The 17,155-nt window shown below is 43.5% G+C and overlaps 1 protein-coding gene across 1 annotated transcript in view; it reads left to right on the top strand.

Annotated features, from left to right (window-relative positions):
- The first annotated feature begins 6,239 nt into the window (after window positions 1-6,239).
- Window positions 6,240-17,155, top strand: part of LOC143280418 (cyclin-dependent kinase 14-like) — a 169,873-nt gene continuing 158,957 nt past the window's right edge. Inside the window, exon 1 of the mRNA XM_076585058.1 lies at window positions 6,240-6,431. Within this exon, the coding sequence (XP_076441173.1) occupies window positions 6,383-6,431 (49 nt within the window). The 5' untranslated portion in view covers window positions 6,240-6,382. The remainder of the gene's footprint in view (window positions 6,432-17,155) is intronic.

The raw sequence follows: 17,155 nt of genomic DNA, 5'->3' as shown, positions 1-17,155 counted from the left end.
CTCTCAAACTGGATCCCCAATGTGTGCATGGGATGAGTTGAAGAGAGCACTGGGCGTGTGAGATCTACTGCTCTTCAGTGGATCCACTGGGCTCCTAACTAAAGGCGACTCCACTGGACATGATGGGTCTCATGAATGTCAAATAAGTGTTTATATTATAAGGCTTTTACAGTTTTGTTTTCTTGCGTTGTGGTTTGTGTGTGTGTGTGTGTGTGTGTGTGTGTGTGTGTGTGTGTGTGTGTGTGTGTGTGTGTGTGTGTGTTTTGTTTTTGTTGTTTTTTGTTTGTTTGTTTGTTTGTTTGTTTGAAACGATTGTTTTGATTGTGTGTTTTTTTTTAATTTCAGTTGTTGTGGGGTTTTTTTTCTTACTGGTTACCATAGTATCAGCGGCAGCCTGGCTGCACAAGTTTTGCCACGCACACAATGCCACTGACTACGACATGGCCGGTTTTTCGCAGATGTCCGATCCTCAAAGTGTTGTCAGGGTTTGCCATATCCAGTCGGACAGGCCAAATGCTCTGATTCTGAACTGTCGTTAGTGGGTTCTTTGAGAAGCGTGATGTTGAATTATACAGTGTACATACCAGCACTGGATAAATTCGCACATCCGTCACCATGACTTTTTTTTTTTTTTTAGGAGAAATCAGAGGATGCGTTCAGTTTCTGCAAATGTGCAGGGCTGTCTCAGCATCCATGGAAGATTTTCTTTTTCTTTTTTTTTTCTTTTTTTTTCACCATGACAATTTTTTTTCTCACGCATACCTATTTATTTGTTTTCCACCACAGCCAAACTGTCCTCGTCCAGGTGTCATGAATATATTGTAAGAGATCCCAACTCAGAACATCATTCTTCAAATGAAATATCACTGAAGCAAGAACATGACACAAACCAACTGAGTTCATGAGACACCGAACATTCAGCAGAAATCCGGCCGACTCGACGGATGCAGTTGCCCGGCAGTGATGACCACACCACTGAATAGCATGAGACCTAAGTGGCTGTATTGAAGGTGCCGGCCATTCTGCTTCACTTACCACCCCCAGATTAAATCAAATAAACTAAGAGTAACAAACACAGCATGAATAACAAAACACATCTAGTCAGTCAAAGACTAGCAAGCATTGATGGGCTGACACACTGCCTTAGCAGAACCTAGCTTTTCACAGTACAGGCACACAGGCACCACAGAACCAACAATGCGTATTTGTGAACGGATGGAAGGCCGAGGAAGGTGGGGCAGAGAGAGACACTGCATGGGTACTGCACAGGCACTCCTAGTATCAGGTCTGCACATCTGTTGACCTGGGAGATCGGAAAAATCTCCACTTTTTACCTACCAAGTGCCGTGACCGGGATTCGAAACTAGAACCCTCAGATTGAAAGTCGAACGCTTTGACCACTCGGCTGTTGCGCCCGTCGACACGTACTTTGTAACACTAGTCCCCTAGTTTTATCATCCAGCTGACCACGTAGATCGTGTCAATGCCGGCTGTTCAAAAAGAAAAAAAATCAGTAACAAAAAATCCCGGCATGGTAAAGTGCCTAAGTTTCCAAGAACACAACATCATGCTGAAACGGGACTTCGAACGCTGATCACTGGTGAACACTGGATCAGAAGTCTAATGCCTATCCGGATCTTTGTGTGGATATATGAATGATATTTTATATATATATATATATATATATGTGTGTGTGTGTGTGTGTGTGTAGACAGATACGGATAGATAGATAGTAATCATGAGAAGAAGAAGAAAGTACGGTACGTTTTAGAAAAGGCCAGACTTGAAAGAGCCGAGTGCAGAGATTCTGACAAAGCGAAAGAGAATCGAGCTCATTCATAGAAGTGCAGGACTGATCAAGAGACCGAGAAAGAGCGGTGGCTGACTGGAAAGTGTTTGAATATGGAAATACGGAAACAGTGTGGATCCGATGCTGATTGTAGATAGCGAGCTGGGGTACGTGTAGAGGTGAAGGCAGCTGCGCGGCAGAGACAGGAAGGGGCATCAGTGTCAGAACTGAGTTTGTTTTATGCATCCATGACACAGAGTGCTGCAAAATAATAATGATAATAATAATTATAGTCATGAACAATAATTGGATACTAAAATAGCGCTAATCTTCGGTCGGAGGCCAATCTCTAAGCGCTTTACAAACTTGAGGTCATTTGCACAAGAGGCCAATTGACGGCAGCCGTCAGTTGGGCGCTCATCATTCATTTCCTGTGCCGAGTCATTCAATCAGATTTCACTGAGGCACGCACACATACACACTCAGACAGACATCATGTAACTTTGTACGTGTATAACCGTTTTGTTTATTTAACCCGCCATCATGATGTATGCAGCCATACTCCGTTTTGGGGGATGTACATACTGGGTATATTACAGGATCTTTACAGTACATTTCTGATCTTCTGCGTGCGCCGTATGCACACGATGGGTAATGGGCCCCATTTCAGTCAGCGTCCTAAATCTGATCTTGTACTTTTTTCTTCTCAATGAGGACATCAGTGAATCGGGCGGCAGTTTTACATGCGCTGAAGGGAGTGAAGGAGGAAAGGAAGCAAACCAGACAGAGAATTAAGGTGTGTCAAGCAGACAGACACTGGTAGAAGACAGTGGTGAATGGGCATGAGGACAGCGGACACTGAGGAAGAGGAAAGACCGGGAGGAGGAGTAGGAAACAGAGCAGAGCCAACCACGAGGGACTGATGCATCACACTGCAGTTTGGGAAAATGTCATCAGCAGAGCATTATTCACTGATGTCTCCAGAATGCTAGTGTCTTTGATCAGAGGGAACAATTTCATGGGGAGTAAAAGGAGGCCGAAATATTTAGTCACCGGATAAACCTGTTGGATTTATAGTTGGCTCTCCTCTCAGTTGTATGCTTGATGTGTGTGTGTGTGTGTCCTTCTGTCTCTCTGAGTCTGTCTCTCTCTCCCCCCCTCTCTTTTTCTCAGTCTCTGTCTCTCTCTCTCGCCATAGTCCTTATATATATATATATATATTAATCAGATGAGTACAATGCATGTTACTTTGTTTTCCTTACTTGACCTTCTCTCTCTGTCTCTCTCTCTCCCTCTCTCTGTGTGAGAGAGAGAGAGTGTGTGTGTGTTAGTGTGTGTGTGTGACTACACAGTAGGCTCGGACACACACACACACACACACACACACACACACACACACACACACACAGTAATGGATACGCAGCATGCATGTCTGAACTGCGATACGCACTGACCACTGATGCACTTCAAATAGCATGTCAGTGTCCATTTGGTTCATAAACAGTGTCAGTGTTATTTGGTGTTTTGATATATAGTACTAAAAACCAACTTGATTATTCGCATTAACATTTCATTCTATATTCATTAATATAAAAGTTATCACCGCAAACACATTTTAAGGCTACTGACTGATGCGCGTGCCGTGTGTGCGGCCGCGCCCAACTCGATCACTGGTACAATGTATCGGCGCGCGCCGCGTGCGCGCGCGTCAGTGTGTCTGCGTGTGTGTGTGCCGGGCCGGCCGTAGTAACGTGACGCCGGTGTGGCGTGCGTGCCGTGCGCGTGTCACGTGTATCGTGTGTGCCCGGTGTGTGTGTGTGTGTGTGTGTGTGTGTGTGTAACGTGTATGATCATCAGTCGGTGGTGTGTGTGTGTGTCTGTGTGTGTGACACACACACACACACACACACACACACACAGAGTGAGAGAGAGAGAGAGATTTTATCATAATTATAATAAAACTGAACAAAACAATAACAAACAATTTAAGGAAAAAAAAGATAGTCATAACATGTCAATTATTCGCTGTTTAAATCGGCACTGACAAAGTCATCATGTTAACGGCCACCTTTTAAAATCTACTATCAATGCCCGCCGGCGCGGCATATGTCAGTCGTGCGCTGGGCCAGTGTGGGCCCGCTGCGGCCTCATTACTCAGCCAGTGTCAAGTTGACCTGACCGCGGATGCCGCGACGCGGCGTCAGTGTCACTCAGTGCATGTTGTGTGTGTGTGTGTGTGTGTGTGTGTGTTTTACATTTAATTGCTTATTTATCATCATTGTTGTCTCTCTTTTTTTTTTTGCGCTTAGAGTTGACGTACTTCACCAAGATTTTGCGCCATATAAATGTTATTATTATTATTAGTTGTAGTATTTTCATGTATTTATCTATTATTTATATTTATTTTATTTTAAAAATATATATTTATTTTTTATTTTTGTTATTTTATTTTATTATTTTTTATTTATCTATTTATTTCATCAATTTAAAAAAATATATATATATATTATTTTTGTTGTTGTTTTTTTCTCAAGGCCGGACTAAGCGCATTGGGTTACGCTGCTGGTCAGGCATCTGCTTGGCAGATGTGGTGTAGCGTATATGGATTTGACCGGCGAACTACGCAGTGACACCTCCTTGAGCTACTGATACCGTGATGCTGATACTGTGCGTCAGTGTGTGTACTTGTGTGCCGCGTCCGAGCGCGTCAGTGCCAGTGTGTGCTATACTGGTGCGCTCAGTTGCAGTGCCGTATAGTTTACATCACGACAGCTCGTTTAACGTCTACATGTTCTTCTTCTTTCCGTTATGACTCTGTCGTGGTTCATGCATGCTGGGTATTTTCGTGTCTCCATAATCCACCGAACACTGACATAGGTTACAGAATATTTAACATGCGTATTTGATCTTCCGGGCGACCTGGGCCGCGTCATCAACAATTTTGTATCAACCGAGTGTGACTGACATTAACACTACTGGGTCGCCTCACCCACGGAGTCAGTGTCACAGTGTGGCATCGGCAGTAACGCTGAGAGAGAGAGAGAGAGAGAGCCATGTCGGCTCTTTCAAGCCGCAACTTAGTTTTCAGTTGTGCTCACAATACAGCTACAACACAAACTATATTATCTATACTTTGATGCTCTCCGAGATCCGGAGTTTTCTTTTTGGCAGCAGCACTGTCGTGTTCAACATAAAAAGAAAACAAACAAATAAAATTAATGAAAAACAGAAAGATGTTTTAAATGGTTCCAAAATGGAAATAGCTATGGGATACAAATATACAGATTATCAAGTTAAAATTCACATAGTGTCTCTCAATGACATATAGGCCTACGTACTATATAGTGAATGCTCCTCATTTATTACACACACACACACACACACACACACACACAGATGTGTAACTGTCAAACAGAATCACTTATACGGATCGATCGATGTAAACAAACCACGGTCACTCGTTTTATAAAAGTGAACTAGTGCACATGTCTCTTAATATAATCAGTTTACAGCCTCTTGAAATTAGAACGCAAAAACAAATGCCTGACCTACAGATAACCCATTGATGCGGTAGTCATACGCATGGAACAGACGGAAACATAGTCTGACTGAGTGAAATAAGGTAAGAATAAACAAAAGAAACAGGTGAGTAAATACAGTAAATCATTAAAAAATGAAAGCCGGAAGGGACTTTCATAGAAGGCAACTAAATTACTGAAATAGTATAAGAACAAAAATCATGATCCATTCACGTCAGTTCAGCGAACTTTTGCACACACACATACACATCATACACCCCCCCCTCCCCCTTCCACACACACACACACAAGTGACTGAGAACGTTGATGTTTTTGACTTTTTGCATTCATTATCAGTTGTTCCGCTTGTCAGTTTAACGACTTTTCTTTTACGAAGTCCTTTAAGTAATTTCCTGTAACTGTATTTAGAGGGTGTTTTGTTTGTTTGTTTGTTTTGTTTTTCTTCCAAATTTCACCCACATTTTTACCCTCATTTGCCCAGTTTCCCCCAACCCCCATTCATCCACATCTCCCACCCCTTCTAACCGATAATACTCAGATGTATTCATAAATACTTTAACAAAATGTCTTCAATCACCGATATGTGTGACGGGACATTAATAAAAACAAAACAAAAAAACAAAAAACAAAAAAAACAAGCACACACAATGACAGCATGTTTAAATGTAGCAAGGCCAAACAGATAAACTCTTTTCACGACAAAAAAGGGCTTTTTTTTATTTTATAGTTTTTAGTTTGTTTGTTTTTTGAAATCTTTATTATTTCTATTTTTAACTTCTACCATCTGTGTGTGATAAAAGGAAGTGCTCAGTGACCTCGGCTCAGATCTAAGGGCTGTCATTCATTTTTGACTGACTGCCAACAGGACTTACTCAAACACGGATTATTTCCCTTAATGTGACAGAATTTGATCAAAAATGGCGACAGCTTTGGTTTGTTTTGAGGTTGTGCGTGCTTCACGTTGAGTTGTGAGTGTTCAGAATGGAGCTTGTTGTTGTTCATTAGAGAATCACAGCGGCAAATCAAGGGAACTCGTCGTCTCTCCTATTACAGCATGGCTACAGACACCCGCTTTTCTGAAAGTCATGTGAACCTCCGAGAAGGTGAGACTGCCTTGTTTGTCTTCTGTCTCGTGTTGTGCTGTTTTTCCTTCGTCTTTCGCCAAGCTGCGATGCTGTTTGTCAAGTCTGACTTCGTTGTGCGGGAGCGAGCTGGTGGTAGTGTATTGAAGGCTAATGGGCGTACATTATATACTCGTAATAAATTAAGACATTAAATGTACATAGTTTATTTCACTGCGATATTGTGTGAAGCATTTAGTCCATCAGTGATTATTATAATTAATATCGAACATGTATCTAGATCAAAGAAAAACGTATTACTGGGAGGATAGGAGTTATGAATGTGTACTTGACATTTCAGTCAAATGTATTTTTGCAGTGCCGGAGAAGGCCACCGAAAACGCATTGAGGGAAGGGTGGGGAGAGGTGGTGCGTAGGGAGGGAAGGTGGAGGGGGCGACAGTGGTGGTGGTGGTCAGTTAGGAAGAGGAGGGTGGGGGAGGGGTGAGTGCGTGCACGTTTTCATTTATCAGTAAGATATTCGAGATTTTTTCCCTTGCTCTTTTCACCCCATGCCTTTGTCAAGGAAATTCAGTGCTGAGTGATTTTTGTGACTGGTTATGACAGTAAAACTGAACAGGTCATCACATTAAACTTGTTATCCTCAGTTTTTATGTATCTATGAAAAAACCCAAAACATTTAGTTACTGATTTAGTATTCCTTTTTTGTCATGGAGGCATTCAAGGCATGTCTTCAGTGCTAGTCGAAGCCATGCCTCTGAATGCAATTTAATTTATATTTTATTGAATCAACATTACTTCTGAAAAAGCTGTCATGGAAATGGGATCTCTTAGATGCAGGCTCTTGACAAAGGGAATTTATTAAAGAGAGTAATCAAAAAGATGTTTTTATCATCAAAGCAACAGTGATGATATATTTCAAAAACAAATCTCTAAATAAACACTGTGGGTTATCGATAAGACAGTTACAATTAAACAGCAAAATGGACACTCATACACACGCAAACACATTCAGTGGTCCAGCTTCACAAATACACACTTGCCTGCATGCTTGCACACACTACTTTCCTCTCCCGTTCTCTCTGTCTCCTTCTGTCTCATGCACATACAAGCATATATGGTGGGTGTCATGTACAACTACAAATATACAAACTTACAGTTGCAGTACAATACAGTATGATACATCTTTATTAAATCGATTGGAAATTATATACACACATACAGACACACAAATTCAGACACATGACATATGATGTCTTTTGGCACATACACACACATGCATACACAATCACAAACACACACACACACACACACACATAAGGACTCAAAGACAAAGAGATTTAATTGCACCAATAAAGTGACCATTAGATATTAGAAAAAGAATACTGGAAATTGATGTGACGTGTGGTGGTGTTCATTCACCCAATAGTCAATGACTCATTCTTGCACACCACTGCATAACACCCAAGGCTGAAAGTGAAACCCATTCAGTGAATAGACCATACTCACAAAGCAAATGCTCAGCGACCACACGCACACACACACACTCACACGCACACACACACACACACACACACACATGAACACTTTCTTTTGCTGTCTCTTCAACTGTTATTTATGCAGTCTTCGCCCCCCCCCTCCTCCACTCCCCCACCCCAACTCACCCCCCTTCACACCCCCAAAAAAGAAAAGAAAAAGAGCCTTTCACTAAGTTTCAGTTTATATATATTATAAATCCTGAAGTGCACGAGGAACATTAACTAAGTTTATGCAGTGATGGAAAACTGTGGATCAGTTCTTTATGACAACAGTCACAGGTTTTAGGTGACAGGAACTGAGGAAGTGTTGATTGATAACAATAGAATTATTTTTCTTTTATTTTTAGAAATATAGATTTATCTGCTTATTTATTTATTTATTTATTTTATTATGTTTATTATTATTTGTCGTTTCTCTCATTCTCTCTCGCCTTGACTACTGTAACTCCCTATTGTCTGGTTTGCCTGCTTCATCCATTCAGTCCCTTCAGCGCATACAAAACTCTGGTGCCCGACTCGTCCTCAGAAAGAAAAGATCTGAGCACATCACTCCTCTTTTGCAACATCTCCATTGGCTCCCTGTCTCACACAGAATAAAGTATAAGATCAGCACTCTATGTTATAAATGTATTCACAAATTTGACCCTGCCTATCTTTGTGGCTGCCTTCACCTCTACACTCCATCTCGCTCTCTGTGATTGGCTTTGGATCCACTCTGTTTACGCAGAATCAAACACTCCACTGTTGGACGCTGTTCTTTCTCTGTCTCTGGACCTTGCATTTGGAATGAACTTTCAAGTCTGGCCTTAAAACCCACCTCTTCACAAGATAGCCTCCCTCCCCTACTCTTCCTTGTCTTCAGTTTCTTCAGTTTTAGAGTTATGAATGTGTGTGAATGACTGGTGTGAAAGCGCTTAGATTTGTCTCTGCACAAGATTCAGTGCTATATGAATTATTATAAATACTATCATTTTTTATTATTATCTTTTTTGTTTGTTTTTTGTTTTTTGTTTTTTTGTGCTAAACATACACAATACCTTGGACTCTGAAGTTGATGAGTACATGTGCAGTGTTATTGTCATAATTATATGTTTGAAGCGACCAAAGCTGGGTTTTGATGAAAAGAAACCAGATTCATGAGTCATGCCTTGAAGGGCTGGTGAACCCAAGTTTTGGGCTTGTGTTGCTGATGGGTCTTGCTGTCCCTTTGCCCTGGTCCCTGTCCCTAGTGCCAGAGTCTACTCATACTGTTGCATAATGATTAATACTGATCAGTCAGCACGCTGTAGTTTTAGTAAAACACTTTGGAACTGAGACTGAAGTTCTGAAGTAGTGTCATAGCGTATTTCCTCTCCCCACTGCGAATTCTACAAAGGTGGACCAAATGAAATGGCCCCCAAATCACTACCTGTTTGATGTCAGGTGTAAGATTACTGATTTTATTGAATGCTTGGTTATGTTTTGCTATCTTTATTTTATGTCAAGAAGTGTGTGTGAGTGTGTATGCTTGTGTATGTGTGTGTATACATGTGTGTGTGTGTGTGTGTATGTGTGTGTTTGTGTGTGTGTGTGAAGAATCTGAAACATGCCGCAAGTGAAACTAAATCGAAGGAACTTTACAAAAAACATAGCACACTTTCAGACTTTATAATGTGTTTGTTTGAAAATTGAGAATTAAATTGCTTGTTTAGAACTGATTGGGTCATTGTGGTATGAAATCAGGTTGTAGCCAGTTAATCTTTAGTTTTATAATAATTCCAAAATTGATTTTCAGCATTGTTCCAAAAGTACTGCTCCAGAATTCAAGGACAGTAAACTAATCTACAGGTACAAAAACAAAGAAAGAAACAATAATGGACAGGTGCAGTTCTGATCAGTCTGGTAGGACTGAGAAACAGTCCAATAATTAAATGTAGTGTGCGGTGACAGGATTGGTGGTACAGTGCTTGGTCTTTAGGAATGTGGCTTGGTCGTTAGGTGTGTGCGTCATGTCTTCTCTGCCACTGTGCCAAACTCTTGTCAGCACCGCTGAACCACAGAAAGTGTGTTAGAATAGCTGGGTGCACATTGTGTCCGGCCAGGCATCAGAGCCAGGCAGCCCAGGTGATGTTTGTTTCAACACAGTTTGTCGGAGTTTTGACCTCAAGCATCTTGATTGTCGTCACTCGATTAGTCATTGTGTCGGTCAGCCAGTTCAAAGTTATTTTGATTGATTGATCCCAGTGGAGTAACCATTCTTTCACTTTTTTTTTCTTTTCAGTTTTTGTCTCTGAAGAAATTCTTGCTGAAGTGAAAGCTTGCCAGTTTTAAATATCATGTTATGGATGGGTGTGATGGGAAAAAAACAACAACAAAAAACATGAGAGGGGGGGGGGGGGGGGTTGATGAGCCTGATCTCAAAGATGAACTGGAACCTAGAGGGGTAAAAAGCTTCTCCAGAAAGTAGCATGGGGAGATTGCCAGCCAGAACAGGTGGACAGAAAGTGATTGAGGTGTGGATCTGTGGGCTCACATTCCTCTCCATCTGAAGTGCTGGTCTGTGCTATAGTGAGCATTGTGGAAGTTCAGAAAAAATATAAAAAAGTTTGCTGACTCTGCCAAAACAAGAAAAGAAACAGCCAGAGAAGGAACGGATAGTTGGTGTGAATTACTGGGACAGGTTCTGTAGACAGACTCTTTAGTTATTTTCTTGTGGACAGATGCTTGCTGTTTTTGTTATTGTTGTTTCTTTTAATCTAATTTAGAATTTTAGAATATGCGGGAGGGAGGATGTGTGTGTGTTTTTGAGATAGAGAGAGAGAGAGGTTTTTGTCATTTCTCTCTCTTTTTTTTTTTTTTTTTGGTCTGCTGATAAAAATAATGCCATACTTATGATACTTACACACAATAGGAGCAGGATGTGGCTAATAACCAGTCATAGGAACAATGGTATAGCTGTCAGAGAGAGAAAACAACAACAGCAACAACAACCACAACAGCAACGTCAACATAAACAAATTCAGTGATTTTTTTGTTTGTTTGTTTTTGTTTGGTCGGGCCTTTTTGTGGTACGTGATTCTCGGCCGCTAAACCAGCAGATGTAACACATTATTATGCGGCTGCACATCCATGCTCGGCTGCTGAGCAAGCAAACTCTGAAACGGTTGTCATCTGCAGAATAAAGCCCCGCGGGCAAAGCCATTTTCAGTTGTCAGTATCGATCTCAGAGATTGATGAATTAGTCATGCAAATCTGTCAGTTTCTGCACAGGCCAGGGGAGATGGATCTTAGAAACGAGTTGTGTTCATGAACACTCAGGGAACGCCATAAGGTGCCCAGGAAAAACGAACGCGGGTATGAACGCAGTTGTCGCTGTTTTTTTTTGTTTTTTTTTTTTTTCATGACCAGGCATTAGTTTGCAGGATGCATTTCTTTCTGATTATTCTTCTGCTTTTGATCATGGTGGTAGTGTTGGTTATAATGACAGTTTGGGTGAGAATTTAGGTCAGTCATGCTAATAGGTCAGACACTGACATGTACGTTTTAATTCCCCTCTTTCAGGTATGTCCCCGGCGTGTTTTAAACATGGGATCAATATATATGTATGTCTGTATCTCTCAACCTGTCAACGTATGCGTGAGCCAAGTGTAGTACAATTGTTGCTTCGCCAGTGCAGGCAGTGTTTCACTGTTTGTGTGGTCGGCGGTGGGTCTCAGTATGTTCCAGGGGTAACGATGCAAGATTTGTGACCACTCGCAAGCAGAACCGTCCGTTGCAAGAAGAGGGTCAAGAAAGGAGGGGGCGGGGAGGGGCGAGGAGGGGGTGGGGGGTGGGTACAAGGATCAAGAAGGGAGGGGGGGGGGGGGGTAGGACGAGATGTCACGTGATAGCAGTTGGACAAGTGACTGATTTGACATTCGCTTTGATCACCCGACAGTACGCTGCCTCGTCTCCAGCCACGGTGTTCGTGGGTAGCTCTCACGTGCGGTCACTCGTTATGATTATTACCTGGTGATTTTTACCCGTCGTGCAGTGGACCCAGGACACGTACTGAACCGCTCGCCAACATCACACTACCTCTCAGTGACGTTGTCTCGTTTTCGAGAATGACATTGACTGAGGTGTCTGATCAGGGACACTTTCTGCGCAGGGAAATACATATATGGGCCTATAAATAATGTTACACGAGTCAGGAGCTCGCATGGGGTGCTTGGATGTAATGTCAGTGTTGAAAGTAAGACAAGGAAGGATTCAGGGACATGCGCTTTTTTTTTCGATATTGGCCTGACTAGTCCATTGAGTCTATGCAGTGCTTAGATCAAACCATCAGCTCTCCCTTGCCACCCCCACCCCCTAGCTACCCCCCCACCCCCACCCCCGCACTCTCCACCCCCTGGCACCTCTTGCAACCCCTCCCCCCTCCCTCCCCTTTTTTTCTGAGCAGATGCGGTGTTGTGTTTATGTAGTCTGCACGCTTTTCCGCCTGCTTGAAACTGAAAGTGAAACCACATTCACCGTACGTACCATGGCTCAGTGTCAGTGGCCTAAACAATACCAGATAAGAGGGGCCAGGGTGAAGGGGAACTGAAGGGAATAGTATCTGGAGAGAAGCCAGGTGATGACTGGTCCCAGGTGGTGAAGAAGAAAAAAAAATATAGAAAGAAAGAAAGAAAGAAAGAAGAAAAAGGAAGAGAACATATTATCTAAAAGGGCTCGAACATGTCGACAGCCAGTGCGCATGTGCTGACAGCTACTGCATCCTGAGTCAGTTTCAAAGACTTGTTGTGCACCGTGGCTTTGGGTAAACTGAGAGAGAGGGAGAGAGGCAGAGAGAGAGACAGACAGACAGAGGGGGTGGGGGTTGGGTGGGGTGTGGGGGTGGGGGGAGTCAGTACGTGTTGTATGCTGTGGTGAAAAATATCAATCAACTGGTTAAACAGTCTGACTACCTGCATGGTTGTGTAAGGCTGGGTCACATTCGGCGTGAGCGAAACTGACAGTTTCAATGTAGACGGCAGTTCATGTTATATTTGCTGGCGGACAAACTGACGGGTGTGTGTGTGTGTGTGTGTGTGTGCGTGTTTGGTGTGTGTGTGTGTGTGTGCATGTGTATGCGTGTGTGCTTGTGTGTGTGTGCGTGTGAGTGTGGTGTGGGGGGAAGGGATGGAGGGAAGGGGGAAGCTTGTCTGCTTTTTTATTTATTATTTTTTTATCTTTTTTAACAGCCGCAAGGGAGTGCCAGAAGAGCAACACGCAAGTTATGTCTTATCATGTGTGCACTTGGTAATTTGAGTGAGCAACCTTTCCGGAGCTCTCTGTCTGTATATATCTGTCTGTCAGTGTCAGTCAGTGTCTGTCTATTTCTCTTTGTGTTTGTATGATTGTGAAATATTTGTCTTCCACAGATATCGGCATTATCCTAGTCTGTTATGTTCTGTTATGCTTCTGCTCCTGCTTCGTCACACTCAGTCGGTTAGTTTGTTGTGATTTCCTGCCCCTCTCTCTTGCTCCATCTCCATTCCTCCCCCTCCCGCATCCTACCTCCCCGAATTCATCCACAGACACACACACACACACACACACACACACACACACACACGGGTAGTGATAAATTGATGGGGGAAGAGGGGAGGGTTGGAGGGGGTGGGGGGGGATGGAGGGAGGGGAAGAGAGGGGGGAAGGTACCGGTCTAGGGACAGGTTACACATCACAGTTCTGACCAGCCGCACCAAACAGCGCAGATCTATACTAGATCTATACAATCATTTGCACACACACACACGGTCTCTGTCTGTCTATCTCTGTCTCTCACTCTCTCCCTTCCTCCCTCCCTCCCTCTCAAATGTTGATCACAGAACGAGTGGGTTTTAAACATTGAGCTCCGAGTCCGGCATTGTTTACGGTTACGACTTTTTGCACGACACGCTCAGGTCCGAATGTACGGAGGAGGGAGGAAGGGGAAGAGAGGGGGGAAGGTACCGGTCTAGGGACAGGTTACACATCACAGTTCTGACCAGCCGCACCAAACAGCGCAAATCTATACTAGATCTATACAATCATTTGCACACACACACACGGTCTCTGTCTGTCTATCTCTGTCTCTCACTCTCTCCCTTCCTCCCTCCCTCCCTCTCAAATGTTGATCACAGAACGAGTGGGTTTTAAACAGAGCTCCGAGTCCGGCATTGTTTACAGTTACGACTTTTTGCACGACATGCTCAGGTCCGAATGTTCGATGTGTTTGACATGCAGTACTGCCCATTTTTATGTGGTTGTGTGATTTGCACATGTATAACGGGGTGATGGCCGTCTTTAAGAAAAGAAAAAAAAAAGTATCTCTGTGTGCACAGACATGCACGAAAACATACGTTCGCGCTTATATTGACGCTCTCTTATTTCACTCAGTTTGCCTGTCTCCTTTGTCGATGTCTCTGTCTCTCTGTCTATATTTACATGTACAGATCTCCCTGTTTCTCTCTGTCTCTGTCTGTCTCCTCTTCCTTCCCTTCCTCCTTCACAGACACTCTCACACTCATGCGCGCACCCCTTTACACACACACACATGTTATATATACACACACACACTCTCTCTCACACACTCTCTCTCCCTCTCTCTTTCACACACACACACACACACACATCATCATCATCATCATCAGTTGCACACACACACACACACACACACACACACACACACACACACACACACACACACACATGTTGTATACACACTCTCTCTCTCACACACACACACTCTCTCCCTCTCTCTTTCACACACACACACACACACACACACACATCATCATCATCATCATCATCAGTTGCACACACACACACACACACACACACACAGCAGGCCAGGGCACAGTGACAGATGGTTGGTCAGTCACAGACGTGATGGTGGAGCGGTGTGGTGTGTGGCGAGGTACACACGCAGCGTGTGACCTATCAGCTTACCATCTGCTCTCTGGGCCAGAAGTAGAGGAAGGGGAGATCTTATAATAACGGCTCTTCACCTACTACCAGTTCTCCTGCATGATTGTTAGAGGAGCGAAAAGAAGGGGGGGGGGGGGGGGGAAGAAAAGGAGAGAGAGAGAAAGAGAGATGAGTGAGTGATTGAGGGAGATACACAGAGTGAGAGAAGGAGTGAGAGAGATAGAGGGAGATAAAGAATGAGAGATAGAGAAAGACTGAGAGAGAGAGAGTAAAAAATAAAATAAAATAAAAAGAAAGAAAAGAAAAACCGTCACCACTTTGAAGCTTGGATCTGTTATGCAAGCTAAGTTATCCTGCCATCGAATCGAGTCAGCATGCGTAATACATCACTCAACTTGCTGTCTGTCAGTCTTTCTGTCTGTCTGTCTGTCTCTCTGTCTCTGTCTCTCTGTCTCTGTCTGTCTCTCTCTCCTTGCTGCCTCATTCGCCGGCATGCATTATATAACGGAGATACTGGATAGTAAATCTTGCGTTTATCTGGCATGAAAGAGTTCATTTAGGCGCAGACATACTGGCACTCGCGCTCACGTGTGTGCACTTGTAATACCTATTTGGATATGAGGGCCCTCTCTACTCCCCCTTCACACACATAATATAATCAAAAACAAAAACAACAAAGAAACAAAAAAAAAAAAACAAAAAAAAACAGTCCCCCCCCTCCCAGTCCTCCCCTCCCTCCAAAGGAGAGAGAGAGAGAGAGAGAGAGAGAGAGAGAGAACAAATCAAGTTCACAACAAAGGTGCCACATTATTCAGTCTGATCCCCATGAGGATCGAACCGCGAAACACACAAGAAACGAACATTGAAGTGACGGGCGCCATAGCCGAATGGTTAAAGCGTTGGACTTTCGATCTGAGGGTTCTGGGTTCGAATCACGGTGACGGCGCCTGGTGGGTAAAGGGTGGAGATTTTTACGATCTCCCAGGTCAACATATGTGCAGACCTGCCAGTGCCTGAACCCCCTTCGTGTGTATACGCAAGCATAAGATCAAATACGCACGTAAAGATCCTGTAATCCATGTCAGCGTTCGGTGGGTTATGGAAACAAGAACATACCCAGCATGCACACCCCCGAAAGCGGAGTATGGCTGCCTACATGGCGAGGTAAAAACGGTCATACACGTAAAAAGCCCACTCGCACTCGCGTATATACGAGTGAACGTGGGAGTTGAAGTCCACGAACGCACAAGAAGAAGAAGAAGAAGAACATTGAAGTAGTATGGGGCACTTTTCACAACCAGCAGGGCCGGCTCGCCAAATAAAGTCAGTCCTGCAATGCACAGTGCAAGGGAGGAGAACCTCGGAGACTGAAGCAGACAGACTGAGAAGAGGACAACATCCCAGAACTATGGATAAGGCCTGAGACTGAGCGACGCCCTTTAGACGAGAGACGAGGATCAGCCTGAGAGGGAAAAGCTTGAATTGCTTGTTGTGCTCTAACTCATCTGCTTTGATGATGTTTCTGTGGAATAAGATTGGTTTAAAACAGAGAGGGAAATGGAGAGCACTGGTTGCCATGTCCCGAGTCATCGGTGATGCCCCAACGGTCTTGAAACAACGGGATCTATAGGGAGAAGCCGAAGGAGAAATACAACAGATATATTTGTTGGAGGATATAATTAATTAATTAATACAAGTGAATGGACCGCTAAGACCAGAAATTGAGAAAGGAAGAAACAATGTACACACACACACACACACACACACACACACACACACACACACACACACACACACACACACACACACACACACACACACACACACACACACACACACACACACACTTTCTTTCTTTCTTTCTTTTTACCCTTTCTTCAGCTCAGCTCAGCTGCCCCATGGCGGTTGCCGTTGGGGCGCTACAGATGACCTGTCAACCAGTCCTCTCCATCCATCCCAGTCTTTCGCACATTCTTGTTGTGTCTGTAAACCTTTCATTCGCGGTTTTCATGATAAATGAATATGATTCTGATTCACACACACACACACACACACACACACACACACACACACACACACACACACACACAGGGAGAAAGAGAGGGAGAGAGAGAGAGAGAGATTTCGAGCACATAATTTCCAGAAAGGGCAATAACAGTCTTTATCGATCACCTTCAGCATCGTTGCAAGGAGGGCGAGATGACTGGAGGTGGCAGTGGGCATGGAGAAGTAGAACTTCTGACTTAACACGCACGACTTGGTGTGAACGAACAATGAAGTATGAACCGACCAG

The sequence above is a fragment of the Babylonia areolata genome, chromosome 1 (assembly GCF_041734735.1).
Source record: "Babylonia areolata isolate BAREFJ2019XMU chromosome 1, ASM4173473v1, whole genome shotgun sequence".
Classification (NCBI taxonomy): domain Eukaryota; kingdom Metazoa; phylum Mollusca; class Gastropoda; order Neogastropoda; family Buccinidae; genus Babylonia; species Babylonia areolata.
This window is presented reverse-complemented; position numbering and strand designations above follow the sequence as displayed.